The 19,930-nt window shown below is 45.1% G+C and overlaps 1 protein-coding gene across 1 annotated transcript in view; it reads right to left on the minus strand.

Annotated features, from left to right (window-relative positions):
* The window catches only part of NXN (nucleoredoxin), a 204,370-nt gene extending 191,247 nt beyond the window's left edge, over positions 1-13,123 (minus strand). Inside the window, exon 1 of the mRNA XM_049860022.1 lies at positions 12,651-13,123. Coding sequence (XP_049715979.1) covers positions 12,651-13,034 — 384 coding nt within the window. The 5' untranslated portion in view covers positions 13,035-13,123. The remainder of the gene's footprint in view (positions 1-12,650) is intronic.
* Positions 13,124-19,930: the final 6,807 nt, after the last annotated feature.

Raw genomic sequence — 19,930 nt, forward strand, 5'->3', positions numbered from 1 at the left:
TCAAGTCAGTCTCTCACACAAAAACCCATATACACCTTGCTACACACTCCCAATTACTCTCCCCCTAACAAGACAGCCCGCTCTCTCCCTCCACTCTCCCTTTTCGTGTCCTTTTCACCAGCTTCTAACCCCCTCCACCCTCTCATCTCCCCTCCACGCAGGAGATGCCAACATAGTCTCAAGTGTCCACCTGATCCAAGAAGCTCACTCCCCACCAGCATGCCTCTCCAACCCATCGTCCAGTCCAAGCCATGTCTGAAGAGTTGGCTTTGGGAATGGCTCCTGTCCTGGGGCAACAGAAGGTTTGGGGGCCATGACCACTGTGGTCCTTCCAGTCTCAGTCAGATCATTATGTCTGGTCTTATGAGATTTGGGGGTCTGCATCCCACTGCTCTCCTGCTCCCTCAGGGGTTCTCTGTTGTGTTCCCTGTCAGGGCAGTCATGGGTTGTAGCTGGGCACCATCTAGTTCTTCTGGTCTCAGGATGATGTAGTCTTTGGTTCATGTGGACCTTTCTGTCTGTTGGGCTCGTAATCACCTTGTGTCCTTGGTGTTCTTCATTCTCCTTTGATCCAGGTGGGTTGAGACCAATTGATGCATCTTAGATGGCTGCTTGCTAGCATTTAAGACCCCAGACACCACTCTTCAAAGTGGGATGCAGAATGTTTTTTTAATAGATTTTATTATGCCCATTGACTTAGATGTCCCCTGAAACCATGGTCCCCAGACCCCTTATGCAATGTATTTTAAATAGTCACTAATAAAAATGGAGTTTTTTTTTAAGGTCCATGGGTATAAATGATTTTTTTAAGTTGCAGCCAAGTGCATCCCCAAAGCTGAAAACACTGCACTCACACCCACATTCGTAGCCATCGGGGCTTGGAGGGTGACACTGCGACTTTTTCAGGACTTCCACCCAAGTTCCTTCTGGTTCGAACCCCTGCTGAGCATTTGTATTTCCAACAAGTTCCCAGGCGCGGCTAACGCTGCTGGTTAGGGACCAATTCTGAGAAACACCAGTAGAGCCAAAAAAACCAAACCCAGTGCCATCAAGTCGATTCCGACTCATAGCGACCCTATAGGTCAGAGTAGAAACTAGTAGAGCAGTGGGTCTCAAATTTTATTATTCCTAAGAATCACCTGGCGATCTTGTTAAACTGTAGATTCTGATTCAGTATATCTGGGGGTAGAAAGGCAAATTCTCAGAAGGGGTTCCAACTGAAACGAAGCCCCGGATTTTCCTCTGCTGCACGCTGCTCCGTCCAATCTTTATATTTCCCATCAAACTCTGAAAAATGAGTAACAGATGAGTTGGCTGTGCTGTGAGCCACCATGATCAAAAGAAAACTGTCCCGACCTGATCACACTTAAAGGGACAACAACAGGCCCTGATTTAAAATCTTCTGATTTTAAACAGACTAAACCCATGCAGATTTTTATCCCGGGGATAATGACCAAAAGAGACAAATAAAAAACAAGAACCGATTCATCTGGATAAAATTCTCCTAGGAAAACGAAGGGGAAACCCTATCCCTGGAAGAGTAAAACTCACCCCACCCTGTTTCATGACTTTTCAGCAATGATCCAAGATAAAAGTATCATTAACTGCAGAAATATTACTCGAACTGACCTGTAATCGATGTTTACATCAAAACGTATCCTCCAAAAGTTGTGACCGAAAGGAATGCTGAACTTTTCAGCCTCAGGTTGTTTTGCAGAAAGGATTTTCTGACGCGTAGTTTCATACAAAAATACATTGTATATCTGGTCCAAAAGTTATGGCCAGAAAGCAGCAGAAAATTTATGTTTGCTTTTAATCACAGATGCCACAGAACGAAAGTTTCCATTACAGGGTTCACTCCAGAATAACAGCGCTCAAGCAACTTTCAATTACTATACTTCTTCCTTGTCATAAAGCAGAAAGCACATGTTTGAGATTTCACTGGAAGTTGGAACAGCGGTTTCTGAAAACCTCATAAAAGGGAGGACTGATTTAGTCCTGGGATCTCGGCAGGATACCTGAAATTCAATTTTGTCTCTGAACAAAAGCACTAAAGCAGCCCGCAGGCTTCCCACACGATGAAGGGGAGTTGGGGGCACTTTACTGGCTGAACTAAAAAAAGCCCAAATCATTAAAAGGCCCTTAGAAATCCCCACTGCGGAAAGGCAGCCACAGCAAAGACCTTTTGGCTCTCCTGTCTTCCAAGCAACATCAAATGTTTTAAACAGTTCAGCTACCTCTATCTTATTTCAGAGTATTCTCTGCATACCTAGTGTGAATCCATACCAAAATCCATTGGTCGGAAAGAGAACTTTCCACTCTCCTCTTCTGTGGAGAATGTTTGATGTGACCATTTTTAAAGATCTAATTTCATGAACAGAAAGAACCGAGTTGCAAATAAGAGACTTCAGCTCAGCTCTTTCATCCTACACAGTGACCTTGATCTAATAATCGGTCTTCTTTGCTTCAATTCTCCAACTCTAACATACTTTGAAAAGTCAAAGAGCTTAATATCTATTGATTACTAGTTGTTGCATGAAGTAATATGCATGCATTTTGAGCTCTTTGGAAGAAAGACGCTAGAGAAACACACAATATTTATGAAATATTAACACATGGAATGATAGGTCTGAAGACAGACTATTTTAATGGACTGAGATTTTTTGATGTTTCAAAAATGGAGAGCTAAGCCTTTTCCTATTTTGGGGCACAGAATTCCAGGGCAATGAATTTGCAGAAGTGCCTGGGACTCTCCCAGCTGGGCCATCAATTTGCTCATTTAAGTGCTCTTTAAAGTACTCATTAAGAAACAAACCAATCAAAAACACCCACCTACTGTATAGAGGATATATAATTACACAGCTCAACCAAGGCCCACCTCTAATCGTATTAAACGTTAAAATCAAGCTAACTAATAGGGGAACATATATACATTAGAATTCACATGATGTGGAAATGACCATGTTTTCAAGGTATCAATCTACCAGTCATAAGCCTGTTTTCCATGATCAGATTATCTAATCCTAGGCACCTTAACATAAAAACCAGAAACCAAACCCACTGCCGTGGAGTCAATTCCAACTCATGGCAATCCTATAGGACAGAGTAGAACTGCCCCATGGAGTTTCCAAGAAGTTCCTGGTGGATTCAAACTGCCGACCTTTTGGTTAGCAGCCAAGGTTAGCAGCCGCCTTACCACTTAACCACTACGCCACCAGGGTTTCCACCTTAACATAATCATCTTCCAATTAACCCCTTGGTTGGCTCCTGTCCTCAAGGAGTTTACAGTCTAGTGGAAAAGGCAAAAAACATTACAAAAGGCCAAGCGCTAGGACAGAGGTAAGTCAGGATCTGTGCAAGCTCGGTGGAGAAAGTCCCATCTTGGGGAGGAGGGGATGGAGGGAGATGAGAGAGGGACAGCAGGGACACCAGAGCTAAACTTGGAAGTTTCAAACCCAGCCAGATGGAAGAAAAAGAGAAAAAACAGACATTCCAGAAATGCAAATCCAATAGAGTTCAGCAACAGAGGTGAGATGAAGCTAGAGGAGAGTTGGGGACCATGCTCTAGAGTTGGGACTTGACTTCAAAGGCTCTAAAAAACTACTGAAGAATTTTTAAGCAGGAGAATGCCATGATCCGCAGCGTGTTTTTGGACTTGTCATTCCTTTCTGGAAATGGTCTAGAGGAGTGCTCTTCAAGGCGGGTCTGCAGGCCACTGTCTGCCCATGAGTTGTTTGTTACCGGTCCACCACAAGGTAAGGACAGAAATCGGGAGTTCAGCATTTAGAAAACTTTATGGCAGCAGAAACGTTATAGCAACGTCTAAGCTTGCACTCAATGAAATCGCCTTGTTGCGTAGAATACAAACCAGTCCACATGTTGTCAGCTCACATGGTGAGCTGCATGTGGCTTAAGATGCATACTAGTCATGTATAGTGGAGCCACATACCAGTGTGTGACTGGTTGGAAATTGAAAAACAAAAACAAAGGAAAAAAAAAAACCCGATCCTTGACCACAAATAGTTTGAGAGGCTCTGCCCTAGAGAACCATTTCAGGGACTCAGGATGGAAGGCAGGGAGCCTCAGGAGAAGGCTGTTGGTAGGTAGTGGCCCAGACAAAACCTGAGCTCAAGCAGTGATGATGGAGAGAAAGGGACAGAGTTGTGCGCTATCATAGAGGTCAATTAACAAGACTCAAATTGGTGCCCATTTGGATGTGAGGGGCGGGGGGGAGGAGAATCAAGGATGAATCCTGGGACTTGAGAACTCCTAATTACTTTTAAAATAATTAAGAAAAAATATATGTATTTTTTTTACTTTTTTCTTAATTACTTTTAAAATAATGGCAAGATATGAAACAACAGTATGAAAGAGCTTTGTGAAAGTTAGGTTTAGCAAAAAGGTTATAAATTCATAGCCATATCTTTGAGTGTCTTTAAATAAACACAATGGTAAAGTAATGAAATACGAAAAACTAAGCACTCTGGAGGTTAACACTGGGCACCACTGGGAATTTAGAACGTGAGGAAAGAAAACGCATCTTACACCAAACCTACACTCGGCTGCTCCACCATCCACCCCACTGTTTTTAAGCTATAGGAGTGTCCATTCTGGAGTCCCTGGGTGATGTAAATGGTTAATGCAATCACCTGTTAACTGAAAGCTTGGCAGTTGCAGCCTACCCAGAGGTGCCTAGGAAGAATGGCCTGGTGATCTTCTGAAAAAATCAGCCACTGAAAATCTCATGGAACACGTTCCTACTCTGACACACATGGGGCCACCATGAGTCAGAATCAACCAGACAGCAAATGCATTAGTGTCCACTTGCCCCATGAAGCAAAATCATGCAGCAAGGAGCCCAATCTAGTTCAGAACGGGGGCAGCTGGAGACCCAAGCACTATCAGAAAAAAAAAAAAAAGACTCCCAAGGGAGTCATTTTCCCCTTCCCGCATACAACCCAAAACCTTTTTTCTCAAATTTGTGCAGATACTAAAACAAGGCCTCCCAGAAAAAGGAAGAGTGATATAAAGAGGGTAGAAAGAAAGGGTAGAATTCAATCAATGACCCTAACCTCACCAAAAAAAAAAAAAACAGAGCGCTGGCGGTACAGTGGTTAACCAGTCAGCTGTTAACCACAAGGCTGGCGGATTTCAGCGTCCCGGGGACAAAGAAGTGACAGTCTACCTCCATAAAGATTTACAGCCTTGGAAACCCTACGGGGCAGTTCTACTTTGTCCTACGGGGACATTATGAGTCAGAATCCACTCCACAGCAATAGGTTGTTAACCTCAAAAAAGGAGCCCTGGTGGCTGCAGTGAAGGTTGGTGGTTCGAAGTCACCAGCTGCCCCATGGGAGAGAGATGTGGCAGTATGCTTCTGTAAAGATTACAGCCTTGGAAACCCTATGGGGCTGTTCTCTGTTCTACAGGGTCAGAACGGACGGCAACAGGGGTTTTTTAAACCTCAAAACTCACTGCTTCCCTGTGTTCTCTGGATCACACTGCAACCTATATCAGAAGACAAATCAGTTAGCAAAAGCTGTAGCCAGGTAGTCAGAATCAGGCCCGAGCGGAGTATTAAACCCACAATGGCTTCCTATCTAGGCAAACCTATCCTGCAGCATTCCAGAGCTCAGAAGGGAGGCGGCTCTGTTTTCAGAGGTGGGGTTTCTAGTACTCTGTTCATTTCCCTCTTCTAAACAATTCAGCAACCTCCACACTGTCCAGATTCAATTAGCCAGGGTTAGGGGAAGACACATTCAACAGCTTTGGCAAATCACAAAATGAACGCCGCATATATAATTAATCTCTCCCCAGAAGGGTGTCTGATCTTCTTAAAGTTGTTACCCTTCATTGCACCTAGACCTCACTGACCATCACTCTTCAGTTTTGTCGGTTACATCCCAGAATTATTATTTTACGTTCATTTGCTTTTGTCGCTTCACTCTTCTTTGTCCTCAAATTCTAATCTCTTCTAGGGCAACCCTTTCAACTCCTTCACCACATTCTCCAGTGTGCGTATAAAAATATTGTTTGAAAAGGTTAAAAAAAAAAAATACACCTCATAACCATTTTACCATGTGATGCACGCTAAAGGCTCAAAATGTGAAATGGGTTACTAAATGGTGTGATAATTCATTAACAAATAATAACAGCTCATTAGCATTTAGTGAGCACTGCCAGGCACTGCTCTAAACTCTACTAGTTGCCGTTGAGTCGATTCCAACTCATGGTGACTCCATGAGTGTCAACGTAGAATTTTGCTTCTTAGGGTTCTTTCTCAATGGCTGATTTTTCAGACGTAGATCACCAGGCCTTTCTTCTGAGGTACCTTTGGGTGGACTGAACCTCCAACCTTTAGGTTGGCAACTGACCAGTTAGAACAACCAGGGGCATTTTGAACTCTACTGCTGTTGGCTGGCTGACGTCGAGTCAGCCCCTGACTCTCTAAACTCTATACGTGTGTATTATCTCATGTAATCTTTACAACAGTCCTATAAGGGAGGTGCTACTATCATCTCTAAAGAGCCCTGGTGGCACAATGGTTAAGCTACTAGCCTAAAGTCACTGGTTCAAATCTACCAGCCACTCCAAGGGAGGTAAGACCTTAATCCACTCCCATAAAGATTATAGCCTAAGCGTCTGGGGTCTTAAATGCTAACAAGCGGCCATCTAATAAGATGCATCAATTGGTCTCAAGGCATCTGGATCAAAGGAGAATGAAGAACACCAAGGTCACACAATAGCTATGAACCCAAGACAGAAAGGGCCACATGAACTAGAGACTTACATCATCCTGAGACCAGAAGAAATAGATGGTGCCCAGCCACAACTGAAGACTGCCCTGACAGGGAACACAACAGAGAACCCCTGAGGGAGCAGGAGAACAGTGGGATGCAGACCCCAAATTCTCATAAAAAGACCAGACTTAACGGTCTGACTGAGACTAGAAGAATCCCGGCGGTCATGGTCCCCAAACCTTCTGTGGCCCAGGACAAGAACCATTCCCGAAGACAACTCATCAGACATGGAAGGGACTGGACAATGGGCTGGAGAGAGATGCTGATGAAGAGTGAGCTACTTGTATCAGGTGGACACTTAAGACTGTACTGGCATCTCCTGTCTGGAGGGGAGATGGGAAGGTAGAGAGGGTTAGAAACTGGCAAAAGGGTCATGAAAGGAGAGACTGGAAGGGAGTTGGCTGACTCTTTAGGGGGAGAGTAAATGGGAGTATGTAGTAAAGTGTACATAAGCTTACATGTGACAGACTGACTTGATTTGTAAACTTTCACTTAGAGCACAATAAAAATTATTTAAAAAAAAAAAAAAGATTATAGCCTAAGAAACCCTATGGGGTAGTTTTACTTTGTCATAAAGGGTCGCGAGGAGTCGGAATCAACTCAGTGACATGCAACAACAACATTACCATCTCCATTTTCCAGATGAGGAGCCTGTACTACAGAGATACAAAGCAACTCCCTCAAGGTCACACAGCTAGTAAGTGACGGAGCTAGGATACAAACTCAGGCAGGTGGACAAAAGAGACCATGTCTTTAGCTGCACATTAGACTGTCCCATTATGTGGATAAGAAAAATGAGATTAAAAAATACATTACAGCCCTGACAGGGAACAAAACAGAGAACCCCTGAGGGAGCAGGAGAGCAGTGGGATGCAGACTCCAAATTCTCATAAAAAGACCAGACTTAATGGTCTGACTGAGACTAGAAGGACCCTGGTGGTCATGGATCCCAGACTTTCTGTTAGCCTAAGACAGGAACCATTCCCAAAGCCAACTCTTCAGACAGGGATTGGACTGGACAATGGGATTGAAAAAGATGCTGGTGAAGAATGAGCTTCTTGAATCAAGTAGACACTTGAGGTTGTGTTGGGATCTCCTATCTGGAGGGGAGATGACAGGGCAGAGGGGTCAGGAACTGGCAGAATGGACATGAAAAGGGAGAGTGGAAGGAAGGAGCAGGCTGTCTCATTAGGGAGAGAGCAATTAGGAGTATATAAAAAATCAAGGTGTATATGAATTTTTGTATGAGAGACTGACTTGATTTGTAAACTTTCACTTAAAGCACAATAAAAATTAAAAAAGAAAAAAAATACATTACAAATAATAAGAAGGAAAAAAGCCTCTGAAGGAAAATCACTCTTACTACTTTAATCGGACTGTTGTTTCTTATTAGACTGATGCAAGTCCCAGAAACACAGTCATCAGTGTGAACCTGTCCTGACTGGTCCAGACTCCTTGGGTGGTTGTTGCTGTTAGGTGCCGACTCATAGCAACCCTACGTATAGGAGAACGAAACACTGCCCAGGGTCCTGTGCCATCTTTACAATCGTCATTATGCTTGAGCCCACTGTTGCAGCCACTGTGTAAATCCATCTCGTTGAGGGTCTTCCTCTTTTTCACTGACCCTCTACTTTACCAAGCATGATGCCCTTCTCCAGGAACTGATCCCTCCTGATAACATGTCCAAAGTATGTGAGACGTAGTCTCACCATCCTTGCTTCTAAGGAGCATTCTGGCTGTATTTCTTGCAAGACTCCTTAGGAGGAAGACAGAAAAGCCCAATTTTCAAAGCCATGCCTTTTCGCCATCTTTTACCACCTTGGAAGTGAATAAGAAGAAAAGACAGTGATCTACCAGTGTCCTAGAAACTGTTCTCTCAGTGGGTACGGTATGTGGATTTGAGGAAGGAAGAGCTGAAAGAGATGGAGGCATAAGACTGCTCAATGCTGTTTGGACTGATACCAAATCTTGCCCCATGCAAAAAGCTGAGGCGATTCAGACAAATTCTAGGCCAAGACTCTGATTTGGTCTGAGCCCTCCTGACCCACCGAGAGCAGCCACAGCAAACATCCTGCCACAGGACAGCAGGAGGATGGGTCCGCTGCCCCTGGCTGGAGCAGGTAGACCAGGGAGGCTGGACCAGAGCCCCCTGACTCTGCACCTTGCCCATCCAGACTTTCTCTTTCCCTTTCTGTAGGGCTGGGGTGAGGAGGGAGTTCTGAGACTAAGCCAGAGCCCAACAAACCTGTCCAGACAGAAGCCAGTGGTCCTGCACCCCTTGGTATCAGCACACCCACAATGATCAAATGTTTTCCTGTAGTTTTAAAACCCAAACCAACACTCACTTCTACCACGCTGACGTGGACCTGCCATTCTCCAGTTATGACAACTGAGGAACTCATCCTAATTTAAAGGGAAAGACCAAGACACAAAAGTCCAGATCTTTCCAACCTTCCAACAAGGCATCCCATTCTCTTTTTCAGAAATCTGAAAAATGTCTACCAAAAATAAATAAATAACCAAAAGTGCTTATTAAAACAAGTCCAACTACCTTAACATCAGGTTGACAGGTTTCCTAACAAAACTGCTCTTATAAACGCACTCCAAGTTCTATTATCACCTAATTATAATTTCTATATAATAAGCATGGGTTTTGGAAGCCCAAACACTGAAGCGTCAATGACTTTTGTACCTACCACTAAAACAAGCAGAAGCAGGACAACCTTCAGAAATAATTAAACGACAACAACACAAAAGATGCTGGAATCCCTTTATTTGGGTGTTTTCTCACAGCTCCAAACAAGGTGAGAAAAGCCAGGTAAAACACAGGCTTAACATCCATGGTCATCTCCAGACTTTCTTACTATATATAAAGGGGAAATTCATGAAAGCAGAAAAAAAGAAACACCACATAGCATTTTCTTTCTCCACCATCATTTTTCAATTTTCTTTAGAGAAATGCCATCCAATAACTAATTAGAACCATAATCCTTAGTTATCCCAGTGGGCAGAAGTCTACGAATGATTTTAAAGAACAAATGTTACTAGGAACTTCAAAAAAAATCAGTAATCCGGAACTTTGGTTTCCCTTCAGTGTAAAACAAAATTCCCTTCTTTAGAGCTATTTTTATAGTTGGTGAAACAACCCAGAGTCTGTTCACCAGGGGTTAAGAGCCCACCCATCCAAGTACCTTGTACTGGGTGTGCCACTGTTCTTGTGGATTTGGAGTCCCTGGGTGACATCAAGAGTGAATGGTCTCTGCTGCTAACCGAAGGGTTGGAGGCTCTGTTCGTCTTGAGGTGCCGCAGAAGAAAAGGCTGGCGATTTACTGCTGAAAATTCAGCTAATAAAATTCCTATGGAGCACAGTTCTACTCTGACACACATGGGGTCGCCATGAGTCAGAATCGACCAGGTGACAACTGGGTGGAATTAGCACCACAGCTCATAAGACTGTGCCGGAACTCCCAGACATCTAAGCACCCCAATATCAAACAGGAAAGGCAATAACTCAAAGTTACAGAGAAGGAATTTGTTCCCAGAGCTGTTCGATTTTAAGGGGGGAAACCACTCCTTTCCAAGTGAGTAACTTTTGTAATTCCCAAGAATATGTTCTCCACAGGAAACACCTCTAGTCTTTTGACCTAGTGTCTCACCACCAATAAGGTTTCTGGGATGAGATCCTGAGTTGCCTACTCATGAACATGAAGGGGCAAAAACTACCTCCTCAGAAACCTGGCTGGTTTAGAGAACAATGAGTCTGAAAAACTCCCAACAACAACAAAAAAAAATTTAAATGAAAAGCCGCTATCGTTTGGATACATCCAGCACTCTGAACTGTATTTTCATGAGGAGAGTTTGTCCTGTGTCACTGAGACCCTCATCCTGGTGGAATGAGGTCTGGGCTGGGGCCACAGGACACTTTTCAGTGTGCAGAAGGACTGGCCAGACCACAGAGAGCCAGGCACGGCCCAAGTCTATCAAACACGCTCCTTTTTTAAGAAAAGAGTTTTAAACATTTGCAAAACATCTCAATTTGCTCCATGTTTTTACTATGCAGCAAATCTATCTCCCCCACTGTGAAAACATAAACAATAGCCTTGGGTCTGTAACATTTTACCATCATCATATGTTTTCAAGATCTAGAAATCACTTGTATTGTCCAACCAGGATATTATTTTAAACAGACTTTGGTCTACAATAGAAACTCGCCATAACAATGAAAACTTTTTTAGTAAATCATTTTCTGAACATTATTTTTCCTGAAAAGGATCGCAAAAGCCACCACCCAGGGAAAAAAAGAATTCCCATATTTTAAGCAAAAAGTCCTGGTCATGCATATTCATGTCCTACCAATCACACAAATCAAATCTGAGCAAAAAATAAACTTTAAACATGGGTAAAAGGCCAAGTTTTGCCTCGAAGCAGTTAGTGAGCCCATGTTTCTTGAATGTTAAGTTTACAAACTATTTGCTGAACTGTATTTCATACTTTAAATCCCAAATCTGTACCTTATCCTGCTTAGGAATGGATGATTTACTCAAGACATTTGGGGTCACAGTATAAGCCTTTTGCTCTCACTAAATCTAAATCACGGTTTTCAACAAGATACTGCACACATAAAAGAAACACATGGCATATGTTACCATCTTCCCTCCCTGGAGGAACCCAAACCCCTCAGAACAGCCCTTCTCCAGTCCACTCTGTAAACTAAGATTCTCCTGAGGGAAGAGACTGAACTCACTGCTGCGACAGGCACGCTAATTAGGCAAGAGTGCTTCAAAACTTTTTGTCTCCTCTCACTAAGAAATTTCCTGGATTTGTTTTACTAAAATAGACATCTTTACCGGACAGATATACTCAGATACCCAAATTAATTTTATTTCTCGGAGAAATGAAAAGTTGACAGCAAGGTATAAATTTCCCCAAATCCTAGTTCTTCCAGTCCATCCGCATCTATGGGATCAGTTCTGCATTTGGCTCTAAGTGTGCCAAGGCAACAGTGGCCCACCCGCAATTAGAGTTCTGCAAGGCGGGGCTGTTCCTGTGTCTGGGAGGCATCTGGGGAGGATAGCTGGACAACTAGACAATGAAAAGCTTCCCGGTGGCCACCAATTCAGCCAGGGAAAGGGGGTGTGAGGGGTAAGAGGGGATTGGAGTAAGCTCCCTTCTCGTCCAAAGCCACGGTCAGCGGTGGGCTCCCCCGGGCGCGGGCTGGACTCGGCCCCCAAGTCCCCTGGTCACAGGGGGAGGGGAGCAGCTGCCTCAGGAACAGATCTCTCTCGGAAAGAAAGGAAATTTCCTGGTTTGGGCATAATGGGCTAGCACCCTCCCCCGCTGACTACAGGTATCCGCAGGGTGTCAAGTGGCTGAAGGAAGGAAACGGCTCTTCCTGGCACCTATATGGCCGGGGGCGGCAACCGTGGGGGAGGGGGGTGCGGTCACCAAGTCGGGGCCCCCTGATTGCCACCAGCCCCTACGCGAGTCTCCACACATGTGGGGATGGAGGGCCGGGCGCCGAGCACCCCGCAGGGTTCTCGACCCCTCAGGACACAAGCCGGGGTCCAGGAAACCAAGGGGTGTCAAACTTCCCACCGTGGGCGCAGCCTGGCACTGGCACGGCAGGAGTAGCCGCGACCGGGAGCCCCAAACTGGCGGAGTCCTGGGACAGGAGTGTGAGCATGGAAAGGAAAGGGGGACCCGGAGGGGCAGGAGGGGGAGAGCGAGCCAAGATGGAGAAGGGGGACAGGGAGCCGCGGGGATGGTGGGCGGGGGGCGGCGAGGAGCGGGCTCCGGGGAACGCGCGGCAGCGCACGGAGGCCGGGGGCGCCGCCGAGGCCCGCCGCTCACCTTCCTGTGCTTCTCCTTGTAGGGCAGCGCCAGCCACGGCATGTCCCGCACGAAGTCCTGCCACTGGCGCTGGTCCTGGTCCGAGGACACGAAGACGATCTCCAGGCGGCGCCGCGGCTCTGGCTCGGCGGCCGCCCCGGCCCCGGCCCCGGCCCCGGCCCCCGGCGCGGCCCCGGGCCCCGGCCCGGCCGCCGCGTCCCCCAGCAGGCGGCCGTAGAAGGCGGCCAGGCTGGCGCTGAGCTGCGCGCAGGGGGCGCTCAGGCTGCAGCCGAAGTAGAGCCCGAGCAGCGAGATGCCGCGGGCGCCGAGCGAGTGCACGTCCACCTCCTCGCCGCCGCCCGTCACCAGCTTTTCGCCGAGCAGCTCCTCCAGGAAGCCCGACATCCTGGCCCACCGCAGCCCGGGCACGCGGGCGGGCAGGCGGCGGCGACCCCGCTCCCTCTGTCCGCGCGGCTGGCTGAGGCGGCGACGGCGGCAGGCGCGGGGGAGAGGAGAGCCCCGCCCACGCCGGGCCCGGCCTCGGCCCGCCCACGCCACGCCCACGCCACGCCCCCGACCCGCCCGCGCCACGCCCCCTCCGTGGCCGTCAGGGTTCGCGCCGCCGGGGCCCGCGCCGTCCGCCTGGGCACCGTCCGCAGCAACGCGCGCCGGGTGTCAGGGTGCGCGGGAAACAGCCCTGGCGATAAATCTGGCCGGAAACGCTCCCCTCTCAGGGGTGCTCGGAACCTGAGTGAAGAAAGAAGGGTCCTCGGAGCCGGCGCGTGCTGGCGCTGCAGCGGGTCTGAGCTGGACTTGGCCGCCCCCCCCATTTCGCCTCTCCTCCGGCATTGTAAAGCCGCTTTCTCCGGGCTTCTCAAAGACCCCCCACACCCTCGCCCCTCCTTATCGCACCCCCTTTCTCCCCCCGACTCAAAGCCTAGCCCTTAGGCCACTTCAGACCCCGCTGACCTCTCTTTTCGTGCTTATGGCACTTACTGTCTTCGCCACACAATTAGCACTTTATCAGGCTAGGTCTTGCTTGGCAGTTATTTCTCTGTGTGTTTTGTGGGCTCTGTTACAAAGTCCTGGTGGCGCAGTGGTTAAGAGCTCGGCTGCTAACCAAAAGGTCGGCAGTTCGAATCCCCCAGCCGCTCCTTAAAAGCCCAACGGGGGCAGTTCCACTCTGTCCTACAGGGTCTCTATGAGTCCGAATCGACTCGACGGCAACGGGTATGATAAGCACTTGGAGGACGTCCCCTCTTATATTTCTTGTGTAGCTTCTGATAAGGTGCTAGGCACCCAAGAGGAACTCAGTCCGTGGGGGCTGATTGCAGATACCGCGCGGGATTTCAGTTCACAGGTCGCAGCGGCCGTTCCCCACCAGCGAGTGACTCTCTTCCATCTCAACAAATGTATGCGATGCAACAGATGCCGCGACACCTCTAAATCAATGCTGGCTGCTCTCCTGAGTCGGTTATATGGCTTACAGCGAGGCTGTCGATAGTTGAGAAAAACTGCGGGGATTTTTTTTTTTTGTCAGCTGCCAAGATGTTACCGGATCTTTAAGGAAATCTTAACAGGTGGTCTGTGACCAACCTTCCGCGCCCCACCCCACAGAAACAAAGTGTATACCATGCCCACCCGGAAAAGAGGGCCTTGGGGGAATCCGCTGAGCTACCAATAACGCAGTGAAAGCAAAAAAACGCCTCTTGCAGCGTCCTCAACCGCCCCCTTTGGAAGTTATTTCTTGGGCGTGTACTGCCATCTACTGGAAAGACTCAAAAACAAAACGAGGTCTACCAGAGCCCAGTATGTGAAGAGATACCGAAAAGCGAAGTAGGGTACTTTTGTTTTTCTATATATAGCAGCTTTCAAAATAGATTTTTTTTTTTTTTTTTTTAGCAGCGGCTTTCAAAAACAAAAGTTACCGGAGTTAATTTAAACCTCAAAACATAACAGCAAGCTTTTGGCACAAATACGAACTACCAGGGCAAACATTCTCAATGCTTCTAGGGGAAAACACAGAATTGTGCTGGTTTTCAGATCAGTGAAAAGTGACCATATAAACCAGTAAAGAGGCCCAAGTGGATGCCAAAAGTGGGTTGACAATCTCTACAAATGATGTCCGTTTTCTTAGTAACCGCCTAATGTTGCCGCTGGTTTCACAAGTAGGCTCTCTGGATTGAGGACTGTTTCTAAGCAGGCAAAACTCTGCCACAGAAGCAGAAGGGCATAACGGTTCCATGTGCGTTTGTAGGGAGAGTGTCATGCCAAAATTCCTGGCTACTGCAGGGGTGGTATTATTATAAAACATACAGAAAGCATCACTTTTTAGTGAAAATATGTTAAAACTCCTAACATAACAGATATTAAATTATTAAATATCTTTTTAAAAATACTGTAAATAGCCTAAAATGCTTCATCTTCTCATCCAAAGCCTATTAGAAATACCCACGGGCGGGCTGTGTTATGCCGTTATTGTTGTTAGTGGCCATTCAATCAGCCAGAACTCATGGCAACCCCACACATAACAGAACAAAAGTTGCCTGGTCCTGTGCTGTCCCCTTAATGAGTTGCAGGTCAGATCACTGTGTCTCAAAGAGTTTTCATTGGGTGATTTTGGAAGTAGCTCACCAAGCCTTTCTTCGAAGGCACTTCTGGGCAGACTCAAACTTCTAACCTTTTGGTTAGCAGTCTATTGAGTGTTAACCATTGGCATCATGTTAAACACAGAGATTCCTACACTTTGAAGTTTTCAAATGAACACTGAAGAAACATAGAGGACTATAAGCATTTATATCCTATAGAAGCCAAAGGACAAAACATTGGACATGGAGATAGGTGAAGTGGGAGTTTGGGAAATGCAAATTTGGGAAAATAGTGAAGTCATTATTACTTACTTTGGACTAGTAGGTGCAAGTCTGATCTGAAGAGACAGCTTGTTCAGTATTTTACTTTTATTATTTTACAGGAAAGCACTTTCCACTGGAATGTGTCCAAACCAGCATCTGGCACCTGGGAAAGTGAGAGTTTGAACATACTGCACATGAAATAAATATAAAATTTAGAAGATTGTTGGTACAGCAGGCCTTGGTTGGAAGCCAGATATCACAGCTGCCTTTTAAAGGGCTGTGGAAAGAGGGGATTTGCAATGGAAATGATTCCAAAATCATAATTCTGGTGGGCGTTTGTTATAAAAAGAAGTCCAATGAGACTCATTTGGCTTTCTCTAAAGAAGAGTCAATGTCCTTTGGCCTTTGGAAAGTATATTCTCTGCTTATGGCAGGACAAGAGACCCACTTAAAGAGAATCTCCCTGTTGGTATGTAGCTAGTTATGTTATGTGAATTGATTGGCTCTCCCGAAAATTACTGTTGTTTTGAAATATGTATTAAGGGGATATAACACCCCTGACATTGTACCAAACATAAATATTACCCCGTTTTCCTTTTGGAAAATTGCATGCTAAAGCACATAGGTCATATAAAACACACAGAGCAAATATACACTTGTCACTTTTCAGACCCATAAACCACAAATACCTTGGTCTTCAGGTACACTGGCACACGTGAACAAGGATATATGTGTACGGACATTTATTGCTTCACTGGTGAAATTAGAAAAAGATGGGAAAGAGCCTAATTGTATATCAGTGAGGATGATTACATTGTGGCACATCCATCTACTAGAATACAACCTGATTCCTGAAAAGAATGAAGGAGCTGTATATGTGCACTGCTTAAGGTAAGGTGCAGGATAGGACATACTAAGCTACCACTTGTAATTTTCTAAGTGGGAAAAATAAACATACACACAAATATAATGCTTATAAATTCATGAAATATACCTGGAAGGACATTTAAGAAATAGTAGCAGGTTGCTTAGGGAAGGGAATTGAGGGGCTGGGAATACATGTGGGAATACTATGGAAGGTATTATTCTAGTTCAACAAGAAAACGCATTGAATTTTTTTTTAAATAAGAATTAGATCAGAGAATAAGTGGGAAAAGAAATATTTAAAGTACAGCAGGACATGTCAGGATAAAAGGGAGAAATGTCTTACAAACAACAATTCAAATTCTATTATAACAATCTGTTACTATAAAATGAACATTTTGATGATAAAAATGTTCCCAGCCCAGACTTCTCAGACAGGGATCACAGTAGACAGTTCTGGACAGAGCTACAGAAAAATGTAGAACAAAATTCTAACTCAGAAAAAAAAGACCAGACTTACTGGTCTGACAGAGACTGGAGAAAACCAGAGAGAATGGCCCCCAGACACCATTTTAACTCAGTACGTAAGTCACTCCCGAAGTTCACCCTTCAGCCAAAGATTAGACAGGCCTATAAAACAAACAATAACACATGTAGTTCAGCCATGTATATGAGATGAAATGGGCCCACCAGCTCAAAAGCAAAGACGAGAAGGCAGGAAGGGACAGGAAGGCTGGACGAATGGAAATGGGGAAAACGAGGTTGAGAAGGAGAGAGTGTTGACACATCGTGGGGTTGGCGACTGATGTCACAAAACAGTATGTGTATTGATTGTTTAATGAGAAACTAATTTGCACTGTAAACTTTCACCTAAAGCTCAACAAAAAAAAGGAGGAAAATTAATTTTGGTGCTCAACTTAAAAAAAAAAGTTCCCAGTCCACATATTTCAAGTGATAATTGATTTGAGGAAATTTCTGTTCAAAGAGAAAATTGATCCCATTTATGAGGAGTTCACTCTAAAGGATTTTACCCGTAGGTTAATACTATATTACAGTTTTTACACCTGTGTTTTCTTTTCCTTTTTAGAAGCTGAAGTTTTGGAGCAGATCCACTGAGGAAGGAAATTGCTTCCTAGAGAGGTGAGTGAAATAAAATACGCAGGTGAGATTTTTTTATTATAAATTTTACTTATTTTGTTGTTGAGAATTATGCAGCAAAACATATACCAATTCAACAGTTTCTACATGTACAATTCAGTGCCATTCATTACATTCTTTGAGATGTACAACCATTCTCACCCTCCTCTTCTGGATTGTTCCTTTCCACTAACATAAACTCTCTGCCCCCTAAGTTTCCTATCTAATCTTTCAAGTAGTTGTTGTCAGTTTGATCCCATATAGATAGACCTTGGAAGAGCATAATGCTCAAGGCAGACAATTTTTCCTAGCTAAGCCAAACTATTGTTTGGTGTTAAGAAGATTTCAGGGGGTATTTTTGGTTTAAGATTTAAAGATTATCTCAGGGCAATAGTTTCAGGGGTTCATCCAGCCTCCATGGCTCCAGGAAATCTGGAGTCCATTAGAATTTGAAATTCTGTTCTGCATTTCCCCCCCTTTCATCAGGATTCTTCTACAGAATCTTTGATCAAAATGTTCAGTAAGGTAGCCAGGGATGGAGGTGAGATTTGAGAAGGATGAAGATGAAGGAAGGGGAAAAAGGGTGTTGTACTTGATGGTTATAGCAGAAGTGGTTCTTATCTTTCTGGCACCAACTTGATATATAACTTTGGAAAGTCACCGTAATTGTTCTGCTTCATTTTATCCTACAGCAAGCAGGGTGAGTCTGGCCTCTAGTTCTTGAAACCTCCCAGCTCTTTTCTGAGCCAGAATGCAAGATGCTAAAAAAACATTATACACATTTCTATTTGCCTCCAATACTTTTCAGATCAAATCTCAGAGGTTAGATCTATTTTAGGTATGCACCTTGTGCCTGAACCTCCCAATGGTCATGGACGTGACTCCAAGGCAGATATAGCCAAAGCATATGATTCATTAACTGAGTCTGAAGTAAATCCTAAAAATCCACCAGACTGGCAGTCGGGGTGCCAAACTTCCAACAGTTTTTTTTTTTCTTGTAAGCAAAGCCAAAGCCAAAGTACAAGAGATAGTAAGCAAATCTGGATTGTTGGATGTCAGTGTGTAAATAAACCTCCAAACAATTATGCTGTGGAAGAAATCTGTCCAGAACATTACCATCACCCACCAGAAGCTGGCTTGAATATAAGGAGATGTCACTGGAAATAATACAGGATGCCTTGGCTCTCACCATGGTTATCATAAGTCAAAGTCAATTAAGAAATTATAATAGTAAATATTTTCTAATATTTTACACTTGCCTGAGGACAATGCACAAGTGAAAGAATCAGCCAAAAAGTCCAGATTGAGCTCTCAAACACTAAAGAACACAAACTCTTAATGATTCGGAGTCACTATAGTACTTCTAGATCCAAAAAGAACGTCGAAAGCACACACCTGGGAATGGAGATGTTTGAATAAGAATTTAAACTTGGACTGAAGCACATTTTTTCTGGGGCGCCAGTTGTAAAAGCAACAATTCAGTTTAAATTTTATCCTGGCACGAAGAAGAATTATGAGTTGGGGACGTGATCCAATTTGTGTGTTGAAAGATCATTCTGTGGATGGTTTGGAGAGCAGCAAGGTAGGAGACCTGAAGACTAAAACCAAAAAACCAAACCCAACTCATAGTGACCCTATAGGACAGAGCAGATCTGCTCCACAGGGTTTCCAAGGAGCGGCTGGTGGATTTGAACTGCCAAACTTTTGATTAGCAGCTGAGCTCTTTAACTGCTGCACCACCAGAGTGGCTATAAATCAGTAATAACAAGAGCCCAAACTGTGGCATGGCAATGAGTATGAAAAGGAAGGGATGGGTTTTAAAGATATTTAGAAAGTATGGGAGGGGAGTGCTATAGGAAGCAAGGGGTCAATGAAGATTAATCAAGTACATGGGAGCACCATTCACCCAGGAGGAAGATAAGTGGTTAAGTAAGTTCTAATCTAAGCCCACCTGAACATCTTAGCTCCAGAACAACGTCCACATCCTCAACAAAAAGCCACATCCTCACAGGTGAGCCCTCTAGCCTGCCCCTCAAACTCACTTGCCTGACCTTAGCTGGGAGACTGATTTGGGGTCTGATCTTTGTTAACTGCCCCCTTGATGAATTCATGCTACCCCTTGCTTTCTAAGGCTTCCTCTAATGGGGCTTGAGGCTTCAGTGTCCTTTGCTCCCAGTTTGAGTCCAGAGTATTTCCTACCAACCCCACACTGGGGCAGTCAGGATAGAGGGATGGGAGTTTTGCCCTAAAACCCAGGTTGTCCTCAGCATCCTGAGTCCTGGTCCTACTCTCAATCCTACAAACTCTTTCATCCATATGAGGCAGTGAGGCCCAAGGTACTCAATGCCAGGCTCTTATTCTGGCATCTAACAAGAGAACAACCAGTGCTCCCTGCAGACTAACAGTGCCTCAGCTGTGGCTAGCTAAAGAAGTTAGAACCAAAAAACA

The sequence above is a fragment of the Elephas maximus genome, chromosome 19 (assembly GCF_024166365.1).
Source record: "Elephas maximus indicus isolate mEleMax1 chromosome 19, mEleMax1 primary haplotype, whole genome shotgun sequence".
Classification (NCBI taxonomy): domain Eukaryota; kingdom Metazoa; phylum Chordata; class Mammalia; order Proboscidea; family Elephantidae; genus Elephas; species Elephas maximus.